Source organism: Pseudorasbora parva, chromosome 13, assembly GCF_024679245.1.
Source record: "Pseudorasbora parva isolate DD20220531a chromosome 13, ASM2467924v1, whole genome shotgun sequence".
NCBI classification, from domain to species: Eukaryota; Metazoa; Chordata; class Actinopteri; order Cypriniformes; family Gobionidae; genus Pseudorasbora; species Pseudorasbora parva.
The window spans coordinates 1195953-1219385 of NC_090184.1; the positions used below are offsets into that span (position 1 = coordinate 1195953).

The window sequence follows — 23433 nt, forward strand, 5'->3', positions numbered from 1 at the left end:
TATTTTACAAAAGCACACAGTTTTGTTGTTATTTTGAGTGTACACAAATAAAAGTAGACCGTTTATAGTTTATAACTGATATCTTGCATTTATCTGCATGGCCAAAAATGATGGAGTATTACGAGTTGTTTCCGCTGACATGGAAAAAAAAATCCACCAGAACGCGCCGGCGCCGTCTCGGCCAGAGGGTTAAAGAAACATAGCCTATTTAATTTCATATTTATGGTGTGTGGTCTAATGACATCAACACCCTGTATCAGGTGTGCATAATTATTAGGCAACTTCATTTCCTTTGGCAAAATAGGTCAAAAGAAGGACTTGACAGGCTCAGAAAAGTCAAAAATAGTGAGATATATTGCAGAGGGATGCAGCAGTCTTAAAATAGCCAAGCTTCTGAAGCGTGATCATCGAACAATCAAGCGTTTCATTCAAAATAGTCAACAGGGTTGCAAGAAGCGTGTGGAAAAACCAAGGCGCAAAATAACTGCCCGTGAACTGAGAAAAGTCAAGCGTGCAGCTGCCAAGATGCCACTTGCCACCAGTTTGGCCATATTTCAGAGCTGCAACATCACTGGAGTGCCCAAAAGCACAAGGTGTGCAATACTCAGAGACATGGCCAAGGTAAGAGAGGCAGAAAGTCCACCACCACTGAACAAGACACACAAGCTGAAACGTCAAGACTGGGCCAAGAAATATCTCAAGACTGATTTTTCTAAGGTTTTATGGACTGATGAAATGAGAGTGAGTCTTGATGGGCCAGATGGATGGGCCCGTGGCTGGATTGGTAAAGGGCAGAGAGCTCCAGTCCGACTCAGACGCCAGCAAGGTGGAGGTGGAGTACTGGTTTGGGCTGGTATCATCAAAGATGAGCTTGTGGGGCCTTTTCGGGTTGAGGATGGAGTCAAGCTCAACTCCCAGTCCTACTGCCAGTTTCTGGAAGACACCTTCTTCAAGCAGTGGTACAGGAAGAAGTCTGCATCCTTCAAGAAAAACATGATTTTCATGCAGGACAATGCTCCATCACATGCGTCCAAGTACTCCACAGCGTGGCTGGCAAGAAAGGGTATAAAAGAAGAAAATCTAATGATATGGCCTCCTTGTTCACCTGATCTGAACCCCATTGAGAACCTGTGGTCCATCATCAAATGTGCGATTTACAAGGAGGGAGAACAGTCCACCTCTCTGAACAGTGTCTGGGAGGCTGTGGTTGCTGCTGCACGCAATGTTGATGGTGAACAGATCCAAACACTGACAGAATCCATGGATGGCAGGCTTTTGAGTGCCCTTGCAAAGAAAGGTGGCTATATTGGTCACTGATTTGTTTTTGTTTGGTTTTTGAATGTCAGAAATGTATATTTGTGAATGTTGAGATGTTATATTGGTTTCACTGGTAAAAATAAATAATTGAAATGGGTATAAATTTGTTTTTTGTTAAGTTGCCTAATAATTCTGCACAGTAATAGTCACCTGCACACACAGATATCCCCCTAAAATAGCTCAAACTAAAAACTAAAACTTCCAAAAATATTCAGCTTTGATATTAATGAGTTTTTTCAATAATAAAATTAATCCTCAAAAATACAACTTGCCTAATAATTCTGCACTCCCTGTATAAAGGGGTATAAATAAACGTAGATGGAGAGCTGAATCACATTGATCAAATCAGACGCTTTCTTACTATTTTTTTCCCATCACGGTCATATTTGTTGTGTTTTTGTCATTGAGAGAAAAGCGTGCATACAGCACATTTTGACATATTCATCTAAACAGCGTCGGGATGTTCATTAATATAATGCTGCAGAGTAGGGCTGTGCAATATATCGAAATTATCGAAATAACGCAATATGCATAACGCAACGGCACGCAATATCTGAATGATTTTAATCGGCTACTTCAACACTCTGAATATACACACACAGTTATGTGAAAAGGGCCGTCTTGATGAGTATTCATGTAAACTCAGTCGGGTATTCTTTAAGTGAATGATATCAGTCGGGGAAAGAAGCCGAATGCGTGTCGATAGGATCTGTGCATTAGCTCTTAAAGTGACAGTAAACCTGCTAATACAGCAAACAACAGAAGAACAAGAGAAAATCACCCCGTTCTCTCGGCTGAGTAACCTTTACGGCTTTATTAAGTGTATTTTTAATTCATGTGAAGACTATTGTTTTTAGTTCTTATTTTTGATAACACAGATAAATTAAAATAATCATCCACCCCTAGATCAGGAGTCTTTGTTTATCTGGATGTTCTTGATGTTCAGTTTTATGTTGATATAACTATATATTATCAAGTCAAGCAAAGAGTTTTTGGTATTTAAAGCTACACTGTGTAACTTTTTTAGTTTATTCTTAGCTAAAAACACTTAGTTCTTTCAAAAACATTTGTGCTCATTAATGTTTCTTTACATCTTTAAAGTAATAAAGTATTCTGGTACGTTTATAATATACCATTGTAAACACATACAGGTGAGGGGTTCGGATGCCGGTCGCCATGTTGCTCCTCCATCTTAAAAGTACAGTAGCCAAAGAGGGACATACCCGTAAATTCAAGCTTCGCCTTTCGCGTTTAACACTCGATGGCACCGTGTCGAATGTGAAGAGGGGGATTGCCGTGTTAATCTTGGACTAAATCAGCCACTGTAGAGTTAAACGAAATCAGAATTGAGAGGAACAGAAACTAATATTCACTGGATGGTCATAAACCTTTACACCGCTAGATGGGGGAATATCACACAGTGGAGCTTTAAAGATTGCATTACATTTTTTCTTTGTTTATGTTTATGTTAAAAATATATTGTCAGATTCATGACACACATTTTTGCTAAAACGCTGCTGGTCACTTTCAGAAGTTGAAGCGGTGCTTTCTTTACCCAGGAAGAATGTGAAAAACATAAATGGTATCATTCTCAGTTTTTAAATCATTTTTTTAAGATAATTGAAATAGATATTACACACAAATAGCAATATCGTATCGCATATCACATTATTTCACAAGATATGGCATATCGCATTTTTTTCAATCATCGCACAGCCCTAATGCGAAGGCATTTAAAAGCAAACTACGAACAAGAACTTAGCAGCGTGTGCTGGAGAGAGACGCACGCAAAGAGAACTGTTCAAATGAATATAAGATACGGGTTTTAGTTGTAGGTAAGGCACACAAATGTGCTTATATAAAGTTCCCATCTAGACACGAAAACAGTGATGCCATACTAAAGGAGCTACAGAACACATTGAACTGTTCAAGAAATCGAGAAAATATTTATAAAGGCAAAGCCAGTTCAGATCCAGATAATCCCATCCCAAAATAATGCATTTTCAAGTCCTGAAACCGGCTTCTGAAAAACAGGTGACGTCCCTGTTGTTGGGGGGGTTTGGGACGTTTTTAATGTCAAAGTAAAATTAATTATCTCATCTAAAAGCTAGTGGAAATCTAATTACATGGAAATGCATGAATTATATCTGTATATTAAAATATATGGTTGACTAACTCCAAAAGGAAGAAGGCGTCGCATATGAGACTCACAGTCACAGTTCATCTCTTAGCACAGCGCTCGTGGCTCGTGACTCGGCGAGACGGTTTTCCAAGATGGCTGCTGTCTGTAAACACGTAATGAACTGTCTTTATAAAATATCTTCTTATTAAACTGTTTGTACACTTTTTCAATCCTCAAATAAAGATTCAAACGGTTATGAATCAGTGAATCGATTCATGATTCGTATCTCGTGTCAAACTGCTGAAATCACGAGACACTGGTGATCCGAATCATGAATCGATTCACTGACTCATAACCGTTTGAATCTTTATTTGAGGATTGAACACAGACCCGGAAGAGAAGACAATGCTGAATAAAGTCGTAGTTTTTGTTATTTTTGGACCCAAATGTATTTTGGATGCTTCAAGAGACTCTAATTAACCCACTGATGTCTCATATGGACTACTGTGATGATGTTTTTATTCCCTTTCTGGACATGGACAGTATAGTGTGCATACACTTGCATACGCTCTCGGACTAAATATAAAATATCTTAAACTGTGTGTGAAGATGAACGGAGGTCTTACGGGTGTGGAGCGACATTAGGGAGAGGAGTTAATGACAGACATTTCATTTTTAGGTGAACTAACCCTTTAATGTGAGAGATATTACCGTATTTACCGTACCTTACGGCTTCTCTGAGCGCAGGAGATCAACACACGCTGGCTATCAGATGACCAGCAGCGGGGCGAAAGCATCGAGCTGTAGATCCCGGTGAAGCCATCTGACACACACACACACACACACACACACACACACACACACACACACACACACACACACACAGACACACACATTAAACAGGCCAGAGATCTTCATTTCAATAACACGTATTCTGAACTGAGTTTTTGTTTTTGTAAATATTTTATACAATTTCTTTACCAACTAACCAATTAGGGCTGCGCGACGAATCGCATTTTACGTGAAATCATGCTTATCGCGATTATGAAACCGCAAAGGCTGAGATGATCTTTTATGCGCAGTTTGTCTGTGTAGTCTTAAAATGATTTTTCTCACCCCATTGGCAGATTATTTATCTTATTTTAAGCAAAAACTCTCTTCATTTTGAGTTATTTTTCCCCAAAACAAGACAATAGTTGTCTAGTAAATGTTTCTTAATGTAAGAATTTTTAGATATTTAGACTAGAAACAAGACAAAAATACTGAGTAAGAAGAGCATTTTTTGCAGTGTAAACGCTGCGAGTTTGAGTTGCTTATAACGTGCATTTGAAAAATCAACATGCGTCAAACATCTTCCCACCATAAGCAGCAGTCATGTTTAATCGAAGCGGTTTAATCTGTTTAATGAGCTCACAGATAGTACGATGTTTATAGCGATATCCACATGGATTTCCATGAATGACGTGTGCTATCATAGTTCTGCAGAATATACTTGGAGTATAAAAGAGCAGCGTTTACCCGCAGCCCTTGCCAAATCTCGTGAGGTTTTATTGCGATTTATCGTGCAGCCCTATAACCAATAAATAAATTATAAGTAATGTGCGGCCGTGCACGTACCCTCTCTGGCTCTCTGCACCACATCCACCACAACACTCGTCTGCTTGGTGTACCAGTCAAACTGCGCACGCACACACACACACACACACACACACACACACACACACACACACACCACAGGGCACATCAGGCACATTACTCAACACTTTACATTACACTTTCTTTTACTTTACAGGCGGGTCTGATGATATTTCATGCATTCTGCCTTATTTTAGTCGATTCTCATGATAAACATGGACAACGTTTCAAAACACGAGATGGACGTGTGATGGAGTATTTCTGTGCCAAACACACTCCTTCAGGATTACAACACATTTCGGAAAGTGCTGCAGAGAATGGCCCTGTGTGATGTCACAAAGGGTAGAACTCCTTATATGGGCACTTCTCCCGGATGGGAACACAAACACACACACACACACACGTCTGGTTCACTATCTTTGTGGGGACTCTCCATAGACGTAATGGTTTTTATACCGTAAAACTGTAATTCTATCCCCTACACTGCCACTAAACCTACCCATCTCTCACACACACACAAACACACACTGCCCCTAAGCCTACCCATCTCACACACACACAAACACACACTGCCCCTAAGCCTACCCATCTCACACACACACACACTGCCCCTAAACTTACCCATCACAGGAAACATTTCGCATTTTTACATTCTCAAAAAATCTCCTCCTGTGCGATTTATAAGCCTTTTGAAAAACCACTGACTGGTCCCCACAATATATGTGATCTCAGGTTTTACTATCCTTATGGGGTCCCCACAATGTGATATAAACAAGGGCACACACACACACACACACACACACACACACACACATATGCACACACACCACACAGAGCCGGCTGCACTGCTGGTGTGGGCCGAAGACTCCAGACTCCAGGTACGCGATGCGGCAGAGATCCGGACTCAGCCGAGGAGAGCAGACAGAGCTGGAGTTACAGGACAACTGCTCTGAGAACACACACACATGAGGAAAAATCTATAATTGTGAGGAAATGTACACATTCACACACACTCAGACTCTCACACTCACTCAAACACACACTCTCACAGAGACTCTCACTCTGACACACTCAACACACACACTCACACACACACTCACACATTCTGTACAGAATGGTTCAAGATGCGTTACCACATTTTCCACTAGCCAGATCCACATGGAACAGAGCCGACCTGCAGAAGGAACAGCAGGTGTGTCAGCAGAGAGCACAGAGCACCAGTTTACCCTCTGCAGACGATCCTCACCTCCTGTTGGAGCAGTATTTCAGCCCCAGTCTGAAGGGCTCGCTCCACCAGCCCACGAACACCAGCCCTGTGTCATTGGGCGACCAGAACGCCTGTGGACAACAGATATTCAGCTGCCATTTAGATTTTTATAAGAACTAAATAAGAATAGGCTTCTTTTTTTTTTTCTTTTTTTTTTTGCAGATTGGAGCAAACAAAAATTCTCTCTCTCAGTTCTTTCTCCAGTAGCTCGTCTGTTTGATCGGACCCCACGGGCCAGCCTTCGCTCCCCACGGTCATCAATGAGCCTTGGCCGCCCATGACCCTGTGGCCGGTTCTCCACTGGTCCTTCCTTGGAGCACTTTTGATAGATACTGACCACTGCAGACCGGGAACAGCCCACAAGAGCTGCAGTTTTGGAGATGCTCTGACCCAGTCGTCTAGCCGTCACAATCTGGCCAAACTCGCTCAAATCCTTACGCTTGCCCATTTCTCCTGCTTCACACACATCAACTCTGAGGACTAAATGTTCACTTGCTGCCTAATATATCCCACACACTAACAGGAGCTGTGATGAAGAGATCATCAGTGTTACTCACGTCACCGGTCACCTCACAAAAGTCAGCAAACTGAACTCAAATCCTCCAATGACATCCTTTTAAAATCCAAAACATTCTCAATCCTAGGGTACCCAATAATGATAATGAAAATCATTTTACTCCAGCATATAATACTAGCAGAAGTTTCTCATTGACAGCAATGAGCTCACATGCAGCGTTGCAATAAAATAGCTTGTGTCGTCAGGTAGAGAAAGTGTCCTCATCGTTCTGGAGCGTTACGCATTGTTTTGCTGTTGTTGGAAGCTCCTAAGGGAGGGTTTCTGACAGCCATGCCATGTTTATGAATGTAATTTATGAATTATAACCCGTCAAATTGGCCAGTGAGTTGACAGCACTACCAGCCACGCTTGATTTTCATCCATATTTGGTGAGTTGGTTGGTTGGTCTTAATTTCAAATGCCTTTTATTGAACAAAAGCTCTAAAAACCCTGGATGGAGAATAATGTGCTTTAGTGTGACCTCATCTATTGAGCTTATAGGTCAATCCTCATTCATAGCTTTCAGATGAGATATAATGTGGGTCTAGACTAGTGTGCTGCTTAGAATAGACACATCTTAGACAGGGATTTACCACGCTGACTGTCAGTAAAGTACAGCACAGTAAAATGCCCTCACATGTAAAAGTGCCCCAACTAAAGCGAAACAAAATTTTGAATAAATCCAAATGTGTTATACTGGAAATAAGACCAAAATATCACATCCTCCACATACTGCCTCATTTATAAACTCTATAAACTTAATATGGAGTTGGCCCACCCTCTCTAACAGCTCCAGCTCTTCTGGGAAGGCTTTCCTCAAGGTTTAGGAGTGTGTTTATGGGGATTTTTGCCCATTCTTCTAGAAGCTCATTTGTGAGGTCAGGCACTGATGTTGGCCTGGCTCTCAGTCTCCGCTCTAATTCATCCCAAAGCTGTTCTATCGGGTTGAGCTCAGGACTCTGTGCAGGCCAGTCCAGTTCCTCCACACCAAACTCCTCATCCATGTCTTTATGGAGCGACGCTTTGTGCACTGGAGCGCAGTCATGCTGGGACAGGAAGGGGCCGTCCACAAACTGATCCCACAAAGTCGGGAGCATGAAATTGTCCAAAATGTCTTGGTGAAGCATTAAGAGTTCCTTTCACTGGAACTAAGGGGCCAACCCCTGAAAAACAACCCCACTTCATAACCCCCCCCTCCACCAAACTTTACACTTGGCACAATGCAGACAGGCGAATCTCGTTCTCCTGGCAAACGCCAAACCCAGACTCGTCCATGGGATTGTCAGAGAGAGAAGTGTGTCCCACGACATGAGGAATTAATGACAGAATATACATTTTTGGGGGAACTTACCCTTTAAAGCTTATTTCCATTTAAATCAATATAAAATACGTCAAAATAAGCACGATATCAATCTGAACTCATGTTCAAACTCAGACTGGTCCTGTACCTGTCCAGGAGAGATGTCTGTGGGTATTCCCTCCAGAACAGTGATGTTGCTGCCTTCAATATCCAGAACACAGAGAACCGGGCTGCTTTTATTCACAAGCGCTTCACCCCAGTCTTCATAATACTCAAACTGATGCCCCTGCCACACACACACACACACACGAACACACATCAACACAATGCAAATTAAAAACATTGCTGCATCCCAATTCGCCTACTTATACTACGACCTAAAAGTACTAAAAGTAAACTCTTGAGTGTGTCGTAGAAGAGTATGCAATCTTTGGGATCTTTAACAGATTCGTCACAGTTCAAATCCTCCACATTCAGTTTAATCTCCTACCGTATCGGAGAGAAATGTAGTCGCTCGTTGATCTGCCATGTGTGTGTCTTTAATGCAGAGACTCTCCTCATGTGTTTGTAGTCTAAATATAATGATGCATTTAAAAGTTAACGGCCAAACGTCATTACAAAAGTTCACAATGCTGCTGCAGGTGAAATATAATGTGGACAACACTGAATAAATATTCGTCAGGTTAAATACGGATAGTTGATCACTCAAACCTTTACCTAACCTCTCTCGTCTGACTCGCACATCCGTCATGTTTGTAGTTTTTTAACGCTTTTTATCCGCGTTTGTAGTTCTAATCGAACCCTCGTCCAAGGGTAATATCAGCCGTTAGAGTGTGCGTCGATCCGCACTTCGAATTCTGACCGGAATAATAAGTCTCTTTGGCATACTCTTTTCAGCATACTACGATTTGGGACATGATAGTTCTACTTTCGAATATTATTTAGTATGGATAGGGTGTGAATTGGGATCCGGGGCATAACACAAAGTAAAGTAGGAGCAGACGGCATATGTGATGCCAAACTTTTACCAGGACCGCCTCCTCTTTCTTGTCCGTCTTGATGCCGTCCTCTTCATCAGCGAGCACACCCGTCTCCAGCCCCTGCAGTTCAGGATAAAGTGAGGTTAGATAAAGAACACACTCCAGAATCATTCCAAAGTGTGTGTGTTTCCTGTAAACCTGGAAGTATGACTCTGTCTTGGGTCGTTTCTTCTCAGCAACATACAGGAGGTGAGTCTCTGAATGAGACCAGACCATACAGCCGAACTGATCTGAGAACAGAGAGCACATGACCCTCATTATGTGTTCACGACCACCCATTAGGTGAGTTAAATGTAATTTTCCTATGAATTGCTGTGAGCTGCTTTAGAATAAGGCGAAACCTTAATGGAATCTGCCACCAACTAGCAAAAGAAAATAAGCTGTTTAAAAATTAAAGATTTTCATTGAAAACGATTTAGACTTTATGAGTGAGTCATTGAATCATTCACTCAAGAGACTCATTCAAAGACACTGATTCATCCAATAATGGAACAAGAGGAGTCTTTATGAGTGAGTCATTGAATCATTCACTCAAGAGACTCATTCAAAGACACTGATTCATCCAATAATGGAACAAGAGGAGTCTTTATGAGTGAGTCATTGAATCATTCACTCAAGAGATTTGTTCCAAAACACTGATTAATTTAGTAATGAAACAAGTGAAGTCTTTAAGACTGAGCCACAGAATCATTCACCCAAGAGATTTGTTCAAAAACACTGATTCATCCAGTAATGAAACAAGTGAAGTCTTTAAGACTGAGCCACAGAATCATTCACCCAAGAGATTTGTTCAAAAACACTGATTCATCCGGTAATAAAACAAGTGAAGTCTATGGGCCCTATCTTGCACCCAGCGCATTTGACTTTGTACACCGCCGCATGTGTCATTCCTATTTTGCATCCGCGCAGAGCGCGCTTTTCCCTCCACAGAAGCACATCGCTAAACTAGTGAATGAACTTGCGCTCCCTGGGCGGTTCAGCGCAAAAAAGAAGGCGTGTTCCGGCGCAAACAATCACTGGAGCTATTTTGCTGTTCCATTAAACAGTTGCGCCACTGACCAGAAAAAACCCAGTCTAAAGTCAGCGGCGCGTTGCGCGTTGTTCATTATGCTATTTTAAGGGCCATGCTTGACCATAATGTATAGCGTGCACAACGCGCAGACACTCTGCTCATGAAATCTACACAGATGCAACAGTTATTTTTGCAAATCATAAATTGTTACACTAAAACAAATATTAACACATTGTGGTGTGCCACGAAGATGTGAAAAAATAGGCATAAATCTAGCTTACAAATTATTCAGGCGTATTGTAGTAATTAAGGATCAGACCTGTTTGCCCAATAGTGGCAAGACATATATATATATATAAATATATAAGGACATCTGACAAATTGGTCTGTCCGTCAAGAACCAGGAAAAAAAATCGACTGAAAAAATAAAAAAACTGTTTAACCGACGCTATTGTGGGTGTTTCTCCATCCCCATACAACACAACTCCTCTGTCTTTCACTGCCTTACGAAAGGAAAATATATTTACCAATATATTACTTGAAATATATTTTAATATATTGTAAATATATGGAATAATATATTGATGGTATTATAAAATATATTATATATTCATGTAATATATTGCAAAATATACAAATGATTGCCGCTTTCAATATATTGCAATATATTGAAAGATATAAATATTAATTCCCATATATGTGAATATATTGCCTAATGTATTGCATGAAATTTTCCAATATACTGCAATATATTTTTGTTTCGTAAGGGCTGCTCTTACAAGAACATCAGTCTCCTCGGCTGTGAACCGCTCCTGGCGTGCGCCTGGTAAATACGCCATAATAATAGCGATCCATAATGGAACTTGCGCAGCTGCTTTTAAAGGGAATGCTGGATGCCGCTCTGATTGGTTTATTCACGTTACGCCCAAACCACACCTATGAATAATGAAGCTACTTCAGACCAACCCATTTTAGATTTGCGCCGGGCGCAAGAGCCATTTATCCCGCCGGGAAAACAGCAACAGCGCTGAGACCCGCCCACAAAGTTACTTACGCTCCGCGCTTTGACACTTGCGTTTCAGATCGTTAAAATAGGGCCCTATGAGTCATTGAATAATTCACTCAACAGTTTTTTTTTTACTTTTTAAATATACTGCAGCAATTAACATTTTGTTAGAGCATGCTATTTTTATTTAGTTGGGGTGAGAATCTTGATCTGTTTGCACAAAAAGAAATCGATTCTCAGTTTATCCAGAATCGTGCAGCTCTATCGTGTGTAATGCCGCCTTTATGTGCTATCGGAAACTTGATAATTCCCACTTCTGAAGTCGTGATTATGAGCTCATGCCATTCAAATTTTGAAATGCGAGGGCGTTCATGTGCAATTTTTACCTAGGAAACTCGTATTTACGATAATTCCCAGAGCACGTGAAGGCGGCATTAATGTCTGTTGGGTGAATGAACACATTCAGGGCAGGGCAAAAGTATGTGTGTCCAATTAAAGTTACAATTCAAAATGACCTGAACTGTGGTAAACTTACATTTGACTCGTTGCAGAAAATCAATTAGCAAGATAGAAGCGTTGTATCAAAGATTAATCCTTATTTCGCCTTAAGCACTAAAGCATGTGATCTGTGCCATCTAAGAGAGCCATGTGGCTGCTCAGCACTGCAGATGTGAAACCGATGGCTGTTTGTTCTTTTGACCAGCAGATGGACTCAGCGCTGAAGAGTAATGACCCTCTCCTATCGAGATAAATGTTTTCCTCTTACCATCCTCATACACTTTGCCGTGTTTGTTGAGAGTCGTCAAATTAAGACACTTCAGCTTCCTGTTCTTGTGCCAGATCTAGACAGAGAGAGTGGAAAAGATCGCGGTTACACACTGACTGACTGCGATGGGACCAACAGGGGGACAGATCGCTCTTTAAAGGGTTAGTTCAACGATAAATGTAAATAGTGTGATTAATTCCTCCTGTGGTTGGCCAGCCGTCAGACCTCCGCTCATCTTCACACACAGATGAAGATATTAGTGTTGAAATCCGATGGCTCAGAAAGGCCTTCATTGACACCAATGTCATTTCCTCTCTCAAGACCCATAAAGGCACTAAAGACGTCGTTACAAAGCCCATCTCAGAATAGTGTTAGTGTGTAAAAAAAACTAAATAGCGACTTATATAGTGATGGCCGATTTCAAAACAAAGCTTCGAACCGTTATGAGCAGGGATGTAGTGGAGGATAAACGCACGTAAACGCCGTTTACGCACCTCCCAAAATTCAGAAATAGCGTTTACCCACCTCCAAAGTGCGTTTATCCACCTCTAAATAGAGTTTATCCACTTCTAAAAAGCCTACAGTTCCTAAGCCATTTTAATTTAAGCTTGTGTCGTTTTAGTTTCATATTGTTCATTTTCATTGGTTGTCTTTCATATCGTGCTGCAACTGTCAGTGAGAGTAGTGGAAAGTTCGGATCATTTTACTGACTCGGATCTTTGAGTCTCGTTCAGCAAAATGAACCAATCTTTTCTCTTCCCGTCTCTATGGGACTGACAGGAAGAACAAAAGACTCGGATCTCACCTGTCGATTCAGAATCAGAACAATCAGAACCCATATGTTGCGTAATGCGCACGTGCAGTCAAAACAAAGTGAACGAATCACTCTCTGAGACAACTCGGTAGTCCCGAGTCATAATAAAGATTTGTTCAAAATGAACGAATCACTCTCTGAGACAACTCGGTAGTCCCGAGTCATATTAAAGAGTCGTTCAAAATGAACGAATCATTCATGAACGACACGCAACCAAGATTCAAAAATGGATATCCAGAAATTTTCAAAATGACAATTATCCATTTGTAGTATATTTAATCAGCTTGTGACACTTTTCAATCACTTTTCAAATGGACAAAGAGGCACTCTGGACATTGTTGTGATATTAATTAATCACAGGCAGCTGGTTTAATGTAGAGAGCATGTCGAAACCCTGTAATAAAGCTGTAATGATGCAGTGTATTTTGTGTTCAAATAGAACATTTTTGGTTTTATTGTTTTTATAGTTTAGCAAAATCGTCTGTTAATGTCGGCAGCCATTAGGCTACACTTGTGGAAACTACAGTCCAACTTATATTGTCTTTCTTCTGTTGATTACAGAAACTGAGTTTTCTTTAAATTAAAATATGTGGCACCAAATTCATCCTTCTGTCGTTAATCTGCACCCGCCTCATTAGCAATTGGCAAAAACTGAAATTGACAACTATTTTGATAATCGATTAGTCGGCTTAAGTAATTTTTTAAGACAACAGTCAAATTCTTTGATTCCAGCTTGTTTAATGTGAATATGTTCTAGTGTGTTCTCTCATATGTGCTCATATTAGCCACCTCGTATTAGTATGAATTGCCGTGAGATCGGGCTGCATACACCGGTAGGCAGTGGCCCACCTTACCGTGACCACGATGCAGTCACCCAGAATTTATAGTTTACCCACCTCTTTTTTTACCACTACACCTCTGGTTATGAGTCAGTGAATCGATTCATGATTCGGATCGCCAGAGTCACGTGGGCCGCGTCTGAACCTGGAAAATGCTGCCTTCGGAGGACACATTTGAAGGCAGGAAGGCATTAAACCAAGTCCGAATCTAATGTTAGCTTCACTCCCTGCCTCCTGAGAAACCTTCATCTGATCGAGTTTTGAAGGCAGGTACATGTTTTCTTCGCTGCCTTTGATATCCCACAATCCTGTGCTTTACATTCAGTGACCGTTGAGCTGGGAAAAAAAGATGGCATCCGAAAGTTGTGCTTTCTGGTCAGTTTGTGTGTAATTGTATGTTAATAACCAGCATTTTCCACTTCTGATGTCATTTCTAACAAGATATTACTACTGTAGTAATTAAATATGTGTTTAGTTCTCACCAGAGCTCTCTCTATTATGAAGTAGATCATTAAACTGTTACACTGCCTTAGAAGTCTGTCCGAAATCAGTTTTGAGAGGTGCCTTCATGCATAAAACGCTGCCTTACAAGCCATTGCCTGATAAGGCTACAAGTCAGCTGGCTAGGTTTTCGGACGCTGCCGTGATTTCAGCAGTTTGACTCACGATCCGAATCATGAATCGATTCACTGACTCATAACGGTTCGAAGCTTTGTTCTGAAATCGGCCATCACTATATAAGTCGTTATTTAGTGTTTTTGCGCACTAACTCTATTCTGGCCTCTTCATCAATGATTGTAGAGCCGCTGTAGTGAGATGGGCTTTGTAACGACGTCTTTAGTGCCTTTATGGGTCTTGAGAGAGGAAATGACATTGGTGTCAATGAAGGCCTTTCTGAGCCATCGGATTTCAACACTAATATCTTCATCTGTGTGTGAAGATGAGCGGAGGTCTGACGGCTGGACAACCACAGGAGGAATTCATCACACTATTTACATTTATCGCTGAACTAACCCTTTAAATAAAAGTAAATAGAATATTATTAAATGTATTGTAATTTTACAGTTAGGGCTGCATGACCACAGCCCCAGTGTGAAGTCAATCAATCAGCTTTATTTATATCGCGCTTCTCCAATGCCGATTGATTCAAGGCAGCTTCACAGTGTTAAACAGGACAATATTGCCATAAAATGTGATTTGGCTGTACAGTTGTTCTGGAGAAAACAGTGATGTTATCAGCTTATTTTAATTTATCATGTTGTTGGCAGATCAGTGATATAGTTTATAGAATTAAATAAGACCTAATTAATTAATCCATAAGGTGTGGTGGTATCGTGGGTAAATGATCTGACCTCCAGGAAGTGCTTGTCTTCTCCTTTAATGCTGCTTTCTCTCAGAACAGCTTTCATGTCGCCGGATGGGGAATCCACACTGAGCAGCCTGAACACACACACACACACACACACACACACACACACACACACACACACACACACATCTCAGAGGTTTGATCTTTTTTACATGGTGTTTTAAACTTGTGTGACTTAATTTGGAAAAATCGAATTATGTGGGTGAACCCTCCATTTATATACACTATAATGCCAAAAGTGTTGTGCCGCCTGCCTTTCCATGCACATGAGCTTTAATGCCATCCCATTGTTAATCCGTAGGGTTTAATATGGAGTCGGCCCACCCTCTCTAACAGCTCCAGCTCTTCTGGGAAGGCTTTCCTCAAGGTTTAGGAGTGTGTTTATGGGGATTTTTGCCCATTCTTCTAGAAGCTCATTTGTGAGGTCAGGCACTGATGTTGGACGAGAAGGCCTGGCTCTCAGTCTCCGCTCTAATTCATCCCAAAGCTGTTCTATCGGGTTGAGCTCAGGACTCTGTGCAGGCCAGTCCAGTTCCTCCACACCAAACTCCTCATCCATGTCTTTATGGAGCGACGCTTTGTGCACTGGAGCGCAGTCATGCTGGGACAGGAAGGGGCCGTCCACAAACTGATCCCACAAAGTCAGGAGCATGAAATTGTCCAGTGGCGGCTGCTTTACTCCACCGCATCCCACGCTTTGCATTGCTCTTGGTGATGTAAGGCTTGGATGAGCTGCTCGGCCATGGAAACCCATTCCATGAAGCTCTCTCCGCTGTTCTTGAGCTCATCTGAAGGCCACAGAAGTCTGGAGGTCTGGAGCTGTTGACTCTGCAGAAAGTTTGAGACTTCTGCGCACTGTGACCCTCAGCATGCGCTGACCCCGCTCTGGGATTTAACACTTCGGGGCTGAGTTGCTGTTGTTCCCAATGGCTTCCACTTTGTTCTAATCCCACTAACAGTCGAGCGTGGAATATTTAGTAGTGAGGAAATGTCAGGAATGGACTTATTGGACAGGTGTCAGCCTATCACGGCCCCACGCTTGAGTTCACTGAGCTCCTGAGAGCGACCCATTCTTTCACTAATGTGTGTAGAAGCGTCTGCAGGCCGAGAGCTGGAGTTATACACCTGTGGCCATAAAGAGATCCAACACCTGAACACAGGGATCTGGAGGGGCGGCACAATACTTCTGCCAATATAGTGTATGTTTTCTTGATGATTTATAATGAACCTACTCTCCCTTGATCTCAGTGCAGTTTCCCGAGGGGCCGGAGTACACCACAGACGTCTCATCATGAAACACAATATACTGACGACAAAACTTCACACTCTCAGTCCTCTCCAAATCCCGCTGAGTCCACTCTGAAAAACACAGCGTCATGTGTGAGAGAGTACTATTAACATTTGTAATCTGTAGCGTTGCTTTAACCTGTAAACTATCAATGTAGGCTAAAAGGAATTATAAACATTAACATTATGAATTTCTGTTAAGCTGATTTGATATGCTTGTAATACTATGAAGATGTTGTAGCACTGTCTCACTCTCTCACACACACACACACACACACACATACACCTGTATAGATGTTGTAACACTGCCTCACACACGCACACCTGTGTAGATGTTGTAGCACTGTCTCACACACACACACACACACACACACACACACACACACACCTGTGTAGATGTTGCAGTACTGTCCGCCGTATCGTGACGTCACCACCGGACCCACGTCAGCGCGACACAAGGCGGGGAAGCGACACTGATCCCGGTACAGCTGAGCGATCTCCGCCGGCTCCCGGAGCACCTAACACACACACACACACACACACACACACACACACACACACACACACACACACACACACACACACACACACACTGAATATACTAGTCATTCACAGAACATGTGCGTGTTTAACTGAACATCAGCTCAGAGCACGTGACGCGGAAGTGCTCAGAATAACACTGAGCTGTTTTTAGGCTGTTGAGGTGTGTGTGTGTGTGTGTGTGTGTGTGTGTGTGTGTGTGTGTGTGTGTGTGTGTGTGTGTGTGTGTGTGTGTGTGTGGTAAGGATGCAGCTGTAAGCGGTGTGTCAGTGGTTTATCTGTACCTTTGAGCCCATGACAGCGCAGTGTGAAGAAAAGAGTCGCTGGAGAGGAATTCTGCGAGTAAACATGGAGCTGAGGGGGCGGAGCCACGGGCCGCGCCTCTCATTGGTCAGAGGAGCTGAGAGGGCGGAGCCATGGGCCGCGCCTCTCATTGGTCAGAGGCGATGACGTGCTATTATTTATATCACTCAAGGGACTTATTTTGTTTTTATCATTGGCACACATTATTAATCGGGTGATTATACCGTATAATGGTTGCTGACCCCTGCCTGGCCACCCCTATAAAAAAAAATCCTGGCTCCGCCACTGTGACAGCAATGTCTCGTAATAGAAAAGTATTTTTATGTATGGCAACGTTGATACAAAAGATTCTGCATAGGCTACATGTAATTAAATAGGCCTTATCATACACGTTTCCTATAATCTTAAGAACATTTTGAGACACCATGAATATGAACTAAAATGTGTTTTTAACATACTATCTCTGTATTTAAAAATTTTTTTAAAAAAATAATATAAAATAATATTTTAAAAGCACATTTTAGTTCCTATTCAATGGTGTCTTTAAGTACCTTATGGAAATGCGCTTTTTTTCACTTATATTTGTGTATTTTATATAACAGACCTATAGATTTGGATTTTTTTAAATACCATTTATTCCCATAAAATAAAAGGCTTTGTGATTAAAAAGATTGAATCAAATTGAGAATGATTCAATGACAAATGCATATTTAACAGTCACTTGTTGCCAACTGGTGGGGTAAAAGGGGTGGGACCATAACTTTTAACGATTAATTAAGCAGGTCCAATGGATGAAGGGCCCCTCAGGAGGTAAAAGCCCAGGGGCCCCAGACTTAATGCGGCCCTGATTATACATTGTGTCATATTATTCAGAAACATATGTTTCTTGTGAAATAGCATAATATACCTTTGTTATACTATAAAATTAATGAAAGACCATATAATAATAAGTACTATAATGGCTTCAGGCCCAGTTATATTTAGGTTATGAACCGAAGCCAGATCATTCATTATTAATGCCTGTTGTGTACAGTCTGCATGGATTCAGTATTATGCAGCATATGGCCACAAATTAATATAAACCATCAGCATTGACGACTGCCACTGCCAGTTTAAATCGCAAAACACTGGCATTTAAATCCATATGTAATATATAGCTCAATAAATGCTAAAACGCTTTGGTTGTGTTGACAAATTACTTTGTAAAATTTTGGATCTCCTACTCAGTTCTTCAGAAATCACACGAATTTTGGCTTCAAAATGGTGAAATTCATTTTGTTTTGAATCATTTGATTTAAATCAGTTTTAACCCAGTGAATGGGCTGTTTTAACCCAGCAGTTGGGCTGTTTTAACCCAGTGAATGGGCTGTGTTAACCCAGCAGTTGGGCTGTTTTAACCCAGAAATTGGGTTATTTTAACCCAGTGAATTGGCTGTTTTAACCCAGCAGTTGGGCTGTTTAAGCCCAGTGAATGGGCTGTTTTAACCCAGTGTATGGGCTGTTTTAACCCAGCAGTTGGGCTGTTTTAACCCAGTGAATGGGCTGTTTTAACCCAGCAGTTGGGCTGTTTTAACCCTGCGGCTGGGATATTTTAACCCAGTGGTTGGATGTTTTAACACAGAGTGAGTGGGATGTTTTAACCCAGTGAATGGGATGTTTTAACCCAGTGAATGGGCTGTTTTAACCCAGTGAATGGGCTGTTTTAACCCAGCAGTTGGGCTGTTTTAACCCAGCAGTTGGGCTGTTTTAACCCAGCGAATGGGCTGTTTTAACCCAGAGATTGGGTTATTTTAACCCAGTGAATGGGCTGTTTTAACCCAGCAGTTGGGCTGTTTTAACCCAGCGAATTGGCTGTTTTAACCCAGAGATTGGGTTATTTTAACCCAGTGAATTGGCTGTTTTAACCCAGCAGTTGGGCTGTTTTAACCCAGTGAATGGGATGAGTTAACCCAGCAGTTGGGCTGTTTTAACCCAGTGGTTGGGATGTTTTAACCCAGCAGTTGGGCTGTTTTAACCCAGTGAATGGGCTGTTTTAACCCAGCAGTTGGGCTGTTTTAACCCAGTGTGTTCTGTAGAGAAAGAGTGTGTTCTGCAGAGAAAGAGTGTGTTCTGCAGAGAAAGAGTGTGTTCTGCAGAGAAAGAGTGTGTTCTGTAGAGAAAGAGTGTATTCTGTAGAGAAAGGTTGTGTTCTGCAGAGAAAGAGTGTGTTCTTCAGAGAAAGAGTGTGTTCTGCAGAGAACGAGTGTGTTCTGCAGAGAAAGAGTGTGTTCTGTAGAGAAAGAGTGTGTTCTGCAGAGAAAGAGTGTGTTCTGCAGAGAAAGAGTGTGTTCTGCAGAGAAAGAGTGTGTTCTGTGATGCTGAGGTGAGTGTGTTCTGCAGAGAAAGAGTGTGTTCTGCAGAGAAAGAGTGTGTTCTGTAGAGAAAGAGTGTGTTCTGCAGAGAAAGAGTGTGTTCTGCAGAGAAAGAGTGTGTTCTGTAGAGAAAGAGTGTGTTCTGTAGAGAAAGGTTGTGTTCTGCAGAGAAAGAGTGTGTTCTTCAGAGAAAGAGTGTGTTCTGCAGAGAACGAGTGTGTTCTGCAGAGAAAGAGTGTGTTCTGCAGAGAAAGAGTGTGTTCTGCAGAGAAAGAGTGTGTTCTGTAGAGAAAGGTTGTGTTCTGCAGAGAAAGAGTGTGTTCTTCAGAGAAAGAGTGTGTTCTGCAGAGAACGAGTGTGTTCTGCAGAGAAAGAGTGTGTTCTGCAGAGAAAGAGTGTGTTCTGTAGAGAAAGAGTGTGTTCTGCAGAGAAAGAGTGTGTTCTGCAGAGAAAGAGTGTGTTCTGCAGAGAAAGAGTGTGTTCTGTGATGCTGAGGTGAGTGTGTTCTGCAGAGAAAGAGTGTGTTCTGCAGAGAAAGAGTGTTCTGTAGAGAAAGAGTGTATTCTGCAGAGAAAGAGTGTGCTCTGTAGAGAAAGAGTGTGTTCTGTAGAGAAAGAGTGTGTTCTGCAGAGAAAGAGTGTGTTCTGGAGAGAAAGAGTTTGTTCTGTAGAGAAAGAGTGTGTTCTGCAGAGAAAGAGTGTGTTCTGTAGAGAAAGAGTGTGTTCTGCAGAGAAAGAGTGTGTTCTGGAGAGAAAGAGTTTGTTCTGTAGAGAAAGAGTGTGTTCTGCAGAGAAAGAGTGTGTTCTGTAGAGAAAGAGTGTGTTCTGCAGAGAAAGAGTGTGTTCTGGAGAGAAAGAGTTTGTTCTGTAGAGAAAGAGTGTGTTCTGCAGAGAAAGAGTGTGTTCTGCAGAGAAAGAGTGTGTTCTGCAGAGAAAGAGTGTGTTCTGTGATGCTGAGGTGAGTGTGTTCTGTAGAGAAAGAGTGTGTTCTGCAGAGAAAGAGTGTGTTCTGCAGAGAAAGAGTGTGTTCTGTAGAGCAAGAGTGTGTTCTGCAGAGAAAGAGTGTGTTCTGCAGAGAAAGAGTGTGTTCTGTAGAGAAAGAGTGTGTTCTGCAGAGAAAGAGTGTGTTCTGCAGAGAAAGAGTGTGTTCTGTGATGCTGAGGTGAGTGTGTTCTGCAGAGAAAGAGTGTGTTCTGCAGGGAAAGAGTGTGTTCTGTAGAGAAAGAGTGTGTTCTGCAGAGAAAGAGTGTGTTCTGCAGGGAAAGAGTGTGTTCTGTAGAGAAAGAGTGTGTTCTGTAGAGAAAGAGTGTGTTCTGCAGAGAAAGAGTGTGCTCTGTAGAGAAAGAGTGTGTTCTGCAGAGAAAGAGTGTGTTCTGTGATGCTGATGTGTGTGTGTTCTGCAGAGAAAGAGTGTGTTCTGCAGAGAAAGAGTGTGTTCTGTGATGCTGAGGTGTGTGTGTTCTGCAGAGAAAGAGTGTTCTGCAGAGAAAGAGTGTGTTCTGTAGAGAAAGAGTGTGTTCTGCAGAGAAAGAGTGTGTTCTGTGATGCTGAGGTGTGTGTGTTCTGCAGAGAAAGAGTGTTCTGCAGAGAAAGAGTGTGTTCTGGAGAGAAAGAGTGTGTTCTGTAGAGAAAGAGTGTGTTCTGCAGAGAAAGAGTGTGTTCTGTAGAGAAAGAGTGTGTTCTGCAGAGAAAGAGTGTGTTCTGCAGAGAAAGAGTGTGTTCTGTAGAGAAAGAGTGTGTTCTGTGATGCTGAGGTGTGTGTGTTCTGCAGAGAAAGAGTGTTCTGCAGAGAAAGAGTGTGTTCTGGAGAGAAAGAGTGTGTTCTGTAGAGAAAGAGTGTGTTCTGCAGAGAAAGAGTGTGTTCTGTAGAGAAAGAGTGTTCTGCAGAGAAAGAGTGTGTTCTGTAGAGAAAGAGTGTGTTCTGCAGAGAAAGAGTGTGTTCTGTAGAGAAAGAGTGTGTTCTGCAGAGAAAGAGTGTGTTCTGCAGAGAAAGAGTGTGTTCTGTGATGCTGAGGTGTGTGTGTTCTGCAGAGAAAGAGTGTTCTGCAGAGAAAGAGTGTGTTCTGCAGAGAAAGAGTGTGTTCTGTAGAGAAAGAGTGTGTTCTGCAGAGAAAGAGTGTGTTCTGCAGAGAAAGAGTGTGTTCTGTAGAGAAAGAGTGTGTTCTGTAGAGAAAGAGTGTGTTCTGCAGAGAAAGAGTGTGTTCTGCAGAGAAAGAGTGTGTTCTGTAGAGAAAGAGTGTGTTCTGCAGAGAAAGAGTGTGTTCTGCAGAGAAAGAGTGTGTTCTGTAGAGAAAGAGTGTGTTCTGCAGAGAAAGAGTGTGTTCTGCAGAGAAAGAGTGTGTTCTGTAGAGAAAGAGTGTGTTCTGTAGAGAAAGAGTGTGTTCTGCAGAGAAAGAGTGTGTTCTGCAGAGAAAGAGTGTGTTCTGTAGAGAAAGAGTGTGCTCTGCAGAGAAAGAGTGTGTTCTGTAGAGAAAGAGTGTGTTCTGCAGAGAAAGAGTGTGTTCTGCAGAGAAAGAGTGTGTTCTGCAGAGAAAGAGTGTGCTCTGCAGAGAAAGAGTGTGTTCTGCAGAGAAAGAGTGTGTTCTGCAGAGAAAGAGTGTGTTCTGTAGAGAAAGAGTGTGTTCTGTAGAGAAAGAGTGTGTTCTGCAGAGAAAGAGTGTGTTCTGGAGAGAAAGAGTGTGTTCTGTAGAGAAAGAGTGTGTTCTGCAGAGAAAGAGTGTGTTCTGGAGAGAAAGAGTGTGTTCTGGAGAGAAAGAGTGTGTTCTGCAGAGACAGAGTGTGTTCTGCAGAGAAAGAGTGTGTTCTGCAGAGAAAGAGTGTGTTCTGTAGAGAAAGAGTGTGTTCTGTAGAGAAAGAGTGTGTTCTGCAGAGAAAGAGTGTGTTCTGCAGAGAAAGAGTGTGTTCTGTGATGCTGATATGTGTGTGTTCTGCAGAGAAAGAGTGTGTTCTGCAGAGAAAGAGTGTGTTCTGCAGAGAAAGAGTGTGTTCTGTGATGCTGAGGTGTGTGTGTTCTGCAGAGAAAGAGTGTGTTCTGCAGAGAAAGAGTGTGTTCTGTAGAGAAGGAGTGTGTTCTGCAGAGAAAGAGTGTGTTCTGTGATGCTGATGTGTGTGTGTGTTCTGCAGAGAAAGAGTTTTCTGCAGAGAAAGAGTTTGTTCTGGAGAGAAAGAGTGTGTTCTGTAGAGAAAGAGTGTGTTCTGCAGAGAAAGAGTGTGTTCTGCAGAGAAAGAGTGCGTTCTGTAGAGAAAGAGTGTTCTGCAGAGAAAGAGTGTTCTGTAGAGAAAGAGTGTGTTCTGCAGAGAAAGAGTGTGTTCTGTAGAGAAAGAGTGTGTTCTGCAGAGAAAGAGTGTGTTCTGCAGAGAAAGAGTGTGTTCTGCAGAGAAAGAGTGTGTTCTGTGATGCTGAGGTGTGTGTGTTCTGCAGAGAAAGAGTGTTCTGCAGAGAAAGAGTGTGTTCTGCAGAGAAAGAGTGTGTTCTGTAGAGAAAGAGTGTGTTCTGCAGAGAAAGAGTGTGTTCTGGAGAGAAAGAGTGTGTTCTGTAGAGAAAGAGTGTGTTCTGGAGAGAAAGAGTGTGTTCTGGAGAGAAAGAGTGTGTTCTGGAGAGAAAGAGTGTGTTCTGCAGAAAAAGAGTGTGTTCTGTGATGCTGAGGTGAGTGTGTTCTGCAGAGAAAGAGTGTGTTCTGCAGAGAAAGAGTGTGTTCTGTAGAGAAAGAGTGTGTTCTGCAGAGAAAGAGTGTGTTCTGTAGAGAAAGAGTGTGTTCTGTAGAGAAAGAGTGTGTTCTGCAGAGAAAGAGTGTGTTCTGCAGAGAAAGAGTGTGTTCTGTAGAGAAAGAGTGTGTTCTGTAGAGAAAGAGTGTGTTCTGCAGAGAAAGAGTGTGTTCTGCAGAGAAAGAGTGTGTTCTGTAGAGAAAGA

At 42.0% G+C, this 23433-nt stretch overlaps 1 protein-coding gene across 1 annotated transcript in view; it reads right to left on the reverse strand.

Annotated features, from left to right (window-relative positions):
• Positions 1 to 17237, reverse strand: part of LOC137038382 (acylamino-acid-releasing enzyme-like) — a 47218-nt gene extending 29981 nt beyond the window's left edge. The window contains exons 1-13 of the mRNA XM_067412886.1: positions 17155 to 17237; positions 16719 to 16848; positions 16276 to 16402; positions 15027 to 15114; positions 12022 to 12097; positions 9376 to 9467; positions 9226 to 9297; positions 8346 to 8483; positions 6321 to 6412; positions 6208 to 6248; positions 5902 to 6023; positions 5057 to 5117; positions 4165 to 4262 (exon numbers count right to left, since the gene is read on the reverse strand). Of these exons, the coding sequence (XP_067268987.1) occupies positions 4165 to 4262; positions 5057 to 5117; positions 5902 to 6023; positions 6208 to 6248; positions 6321 to 6412; positions 8346 to 8483; positions 9226 to 9297; positions 9376 to 9467; positions 12022 to 12097; positions 15027 to 15114; positions 16276 to 16402; positions 16719 to 16848; positions 17155 to 17220 (1203 nt within the window). The 5' untranslated portion in view covers positions 17221 to 17237. The remainder of the gene's footprint in view (positions 1 to 4164; positions 4263 to 5056; positions 5118 to 5901; positions 6024 to 6207; positions 6249 to 6320; positions 6413 to 8345; positions 8484 to 9225; positions 9298 to 9375; positions 9468 to 12021; positions 12098 to 15026; positions 15115 to 16275; positions 16403 to 16718; positions 16849 to 17154) is intronic.
• Positions 17238 to 23433: the final 6196 nt, after the last annotated feature.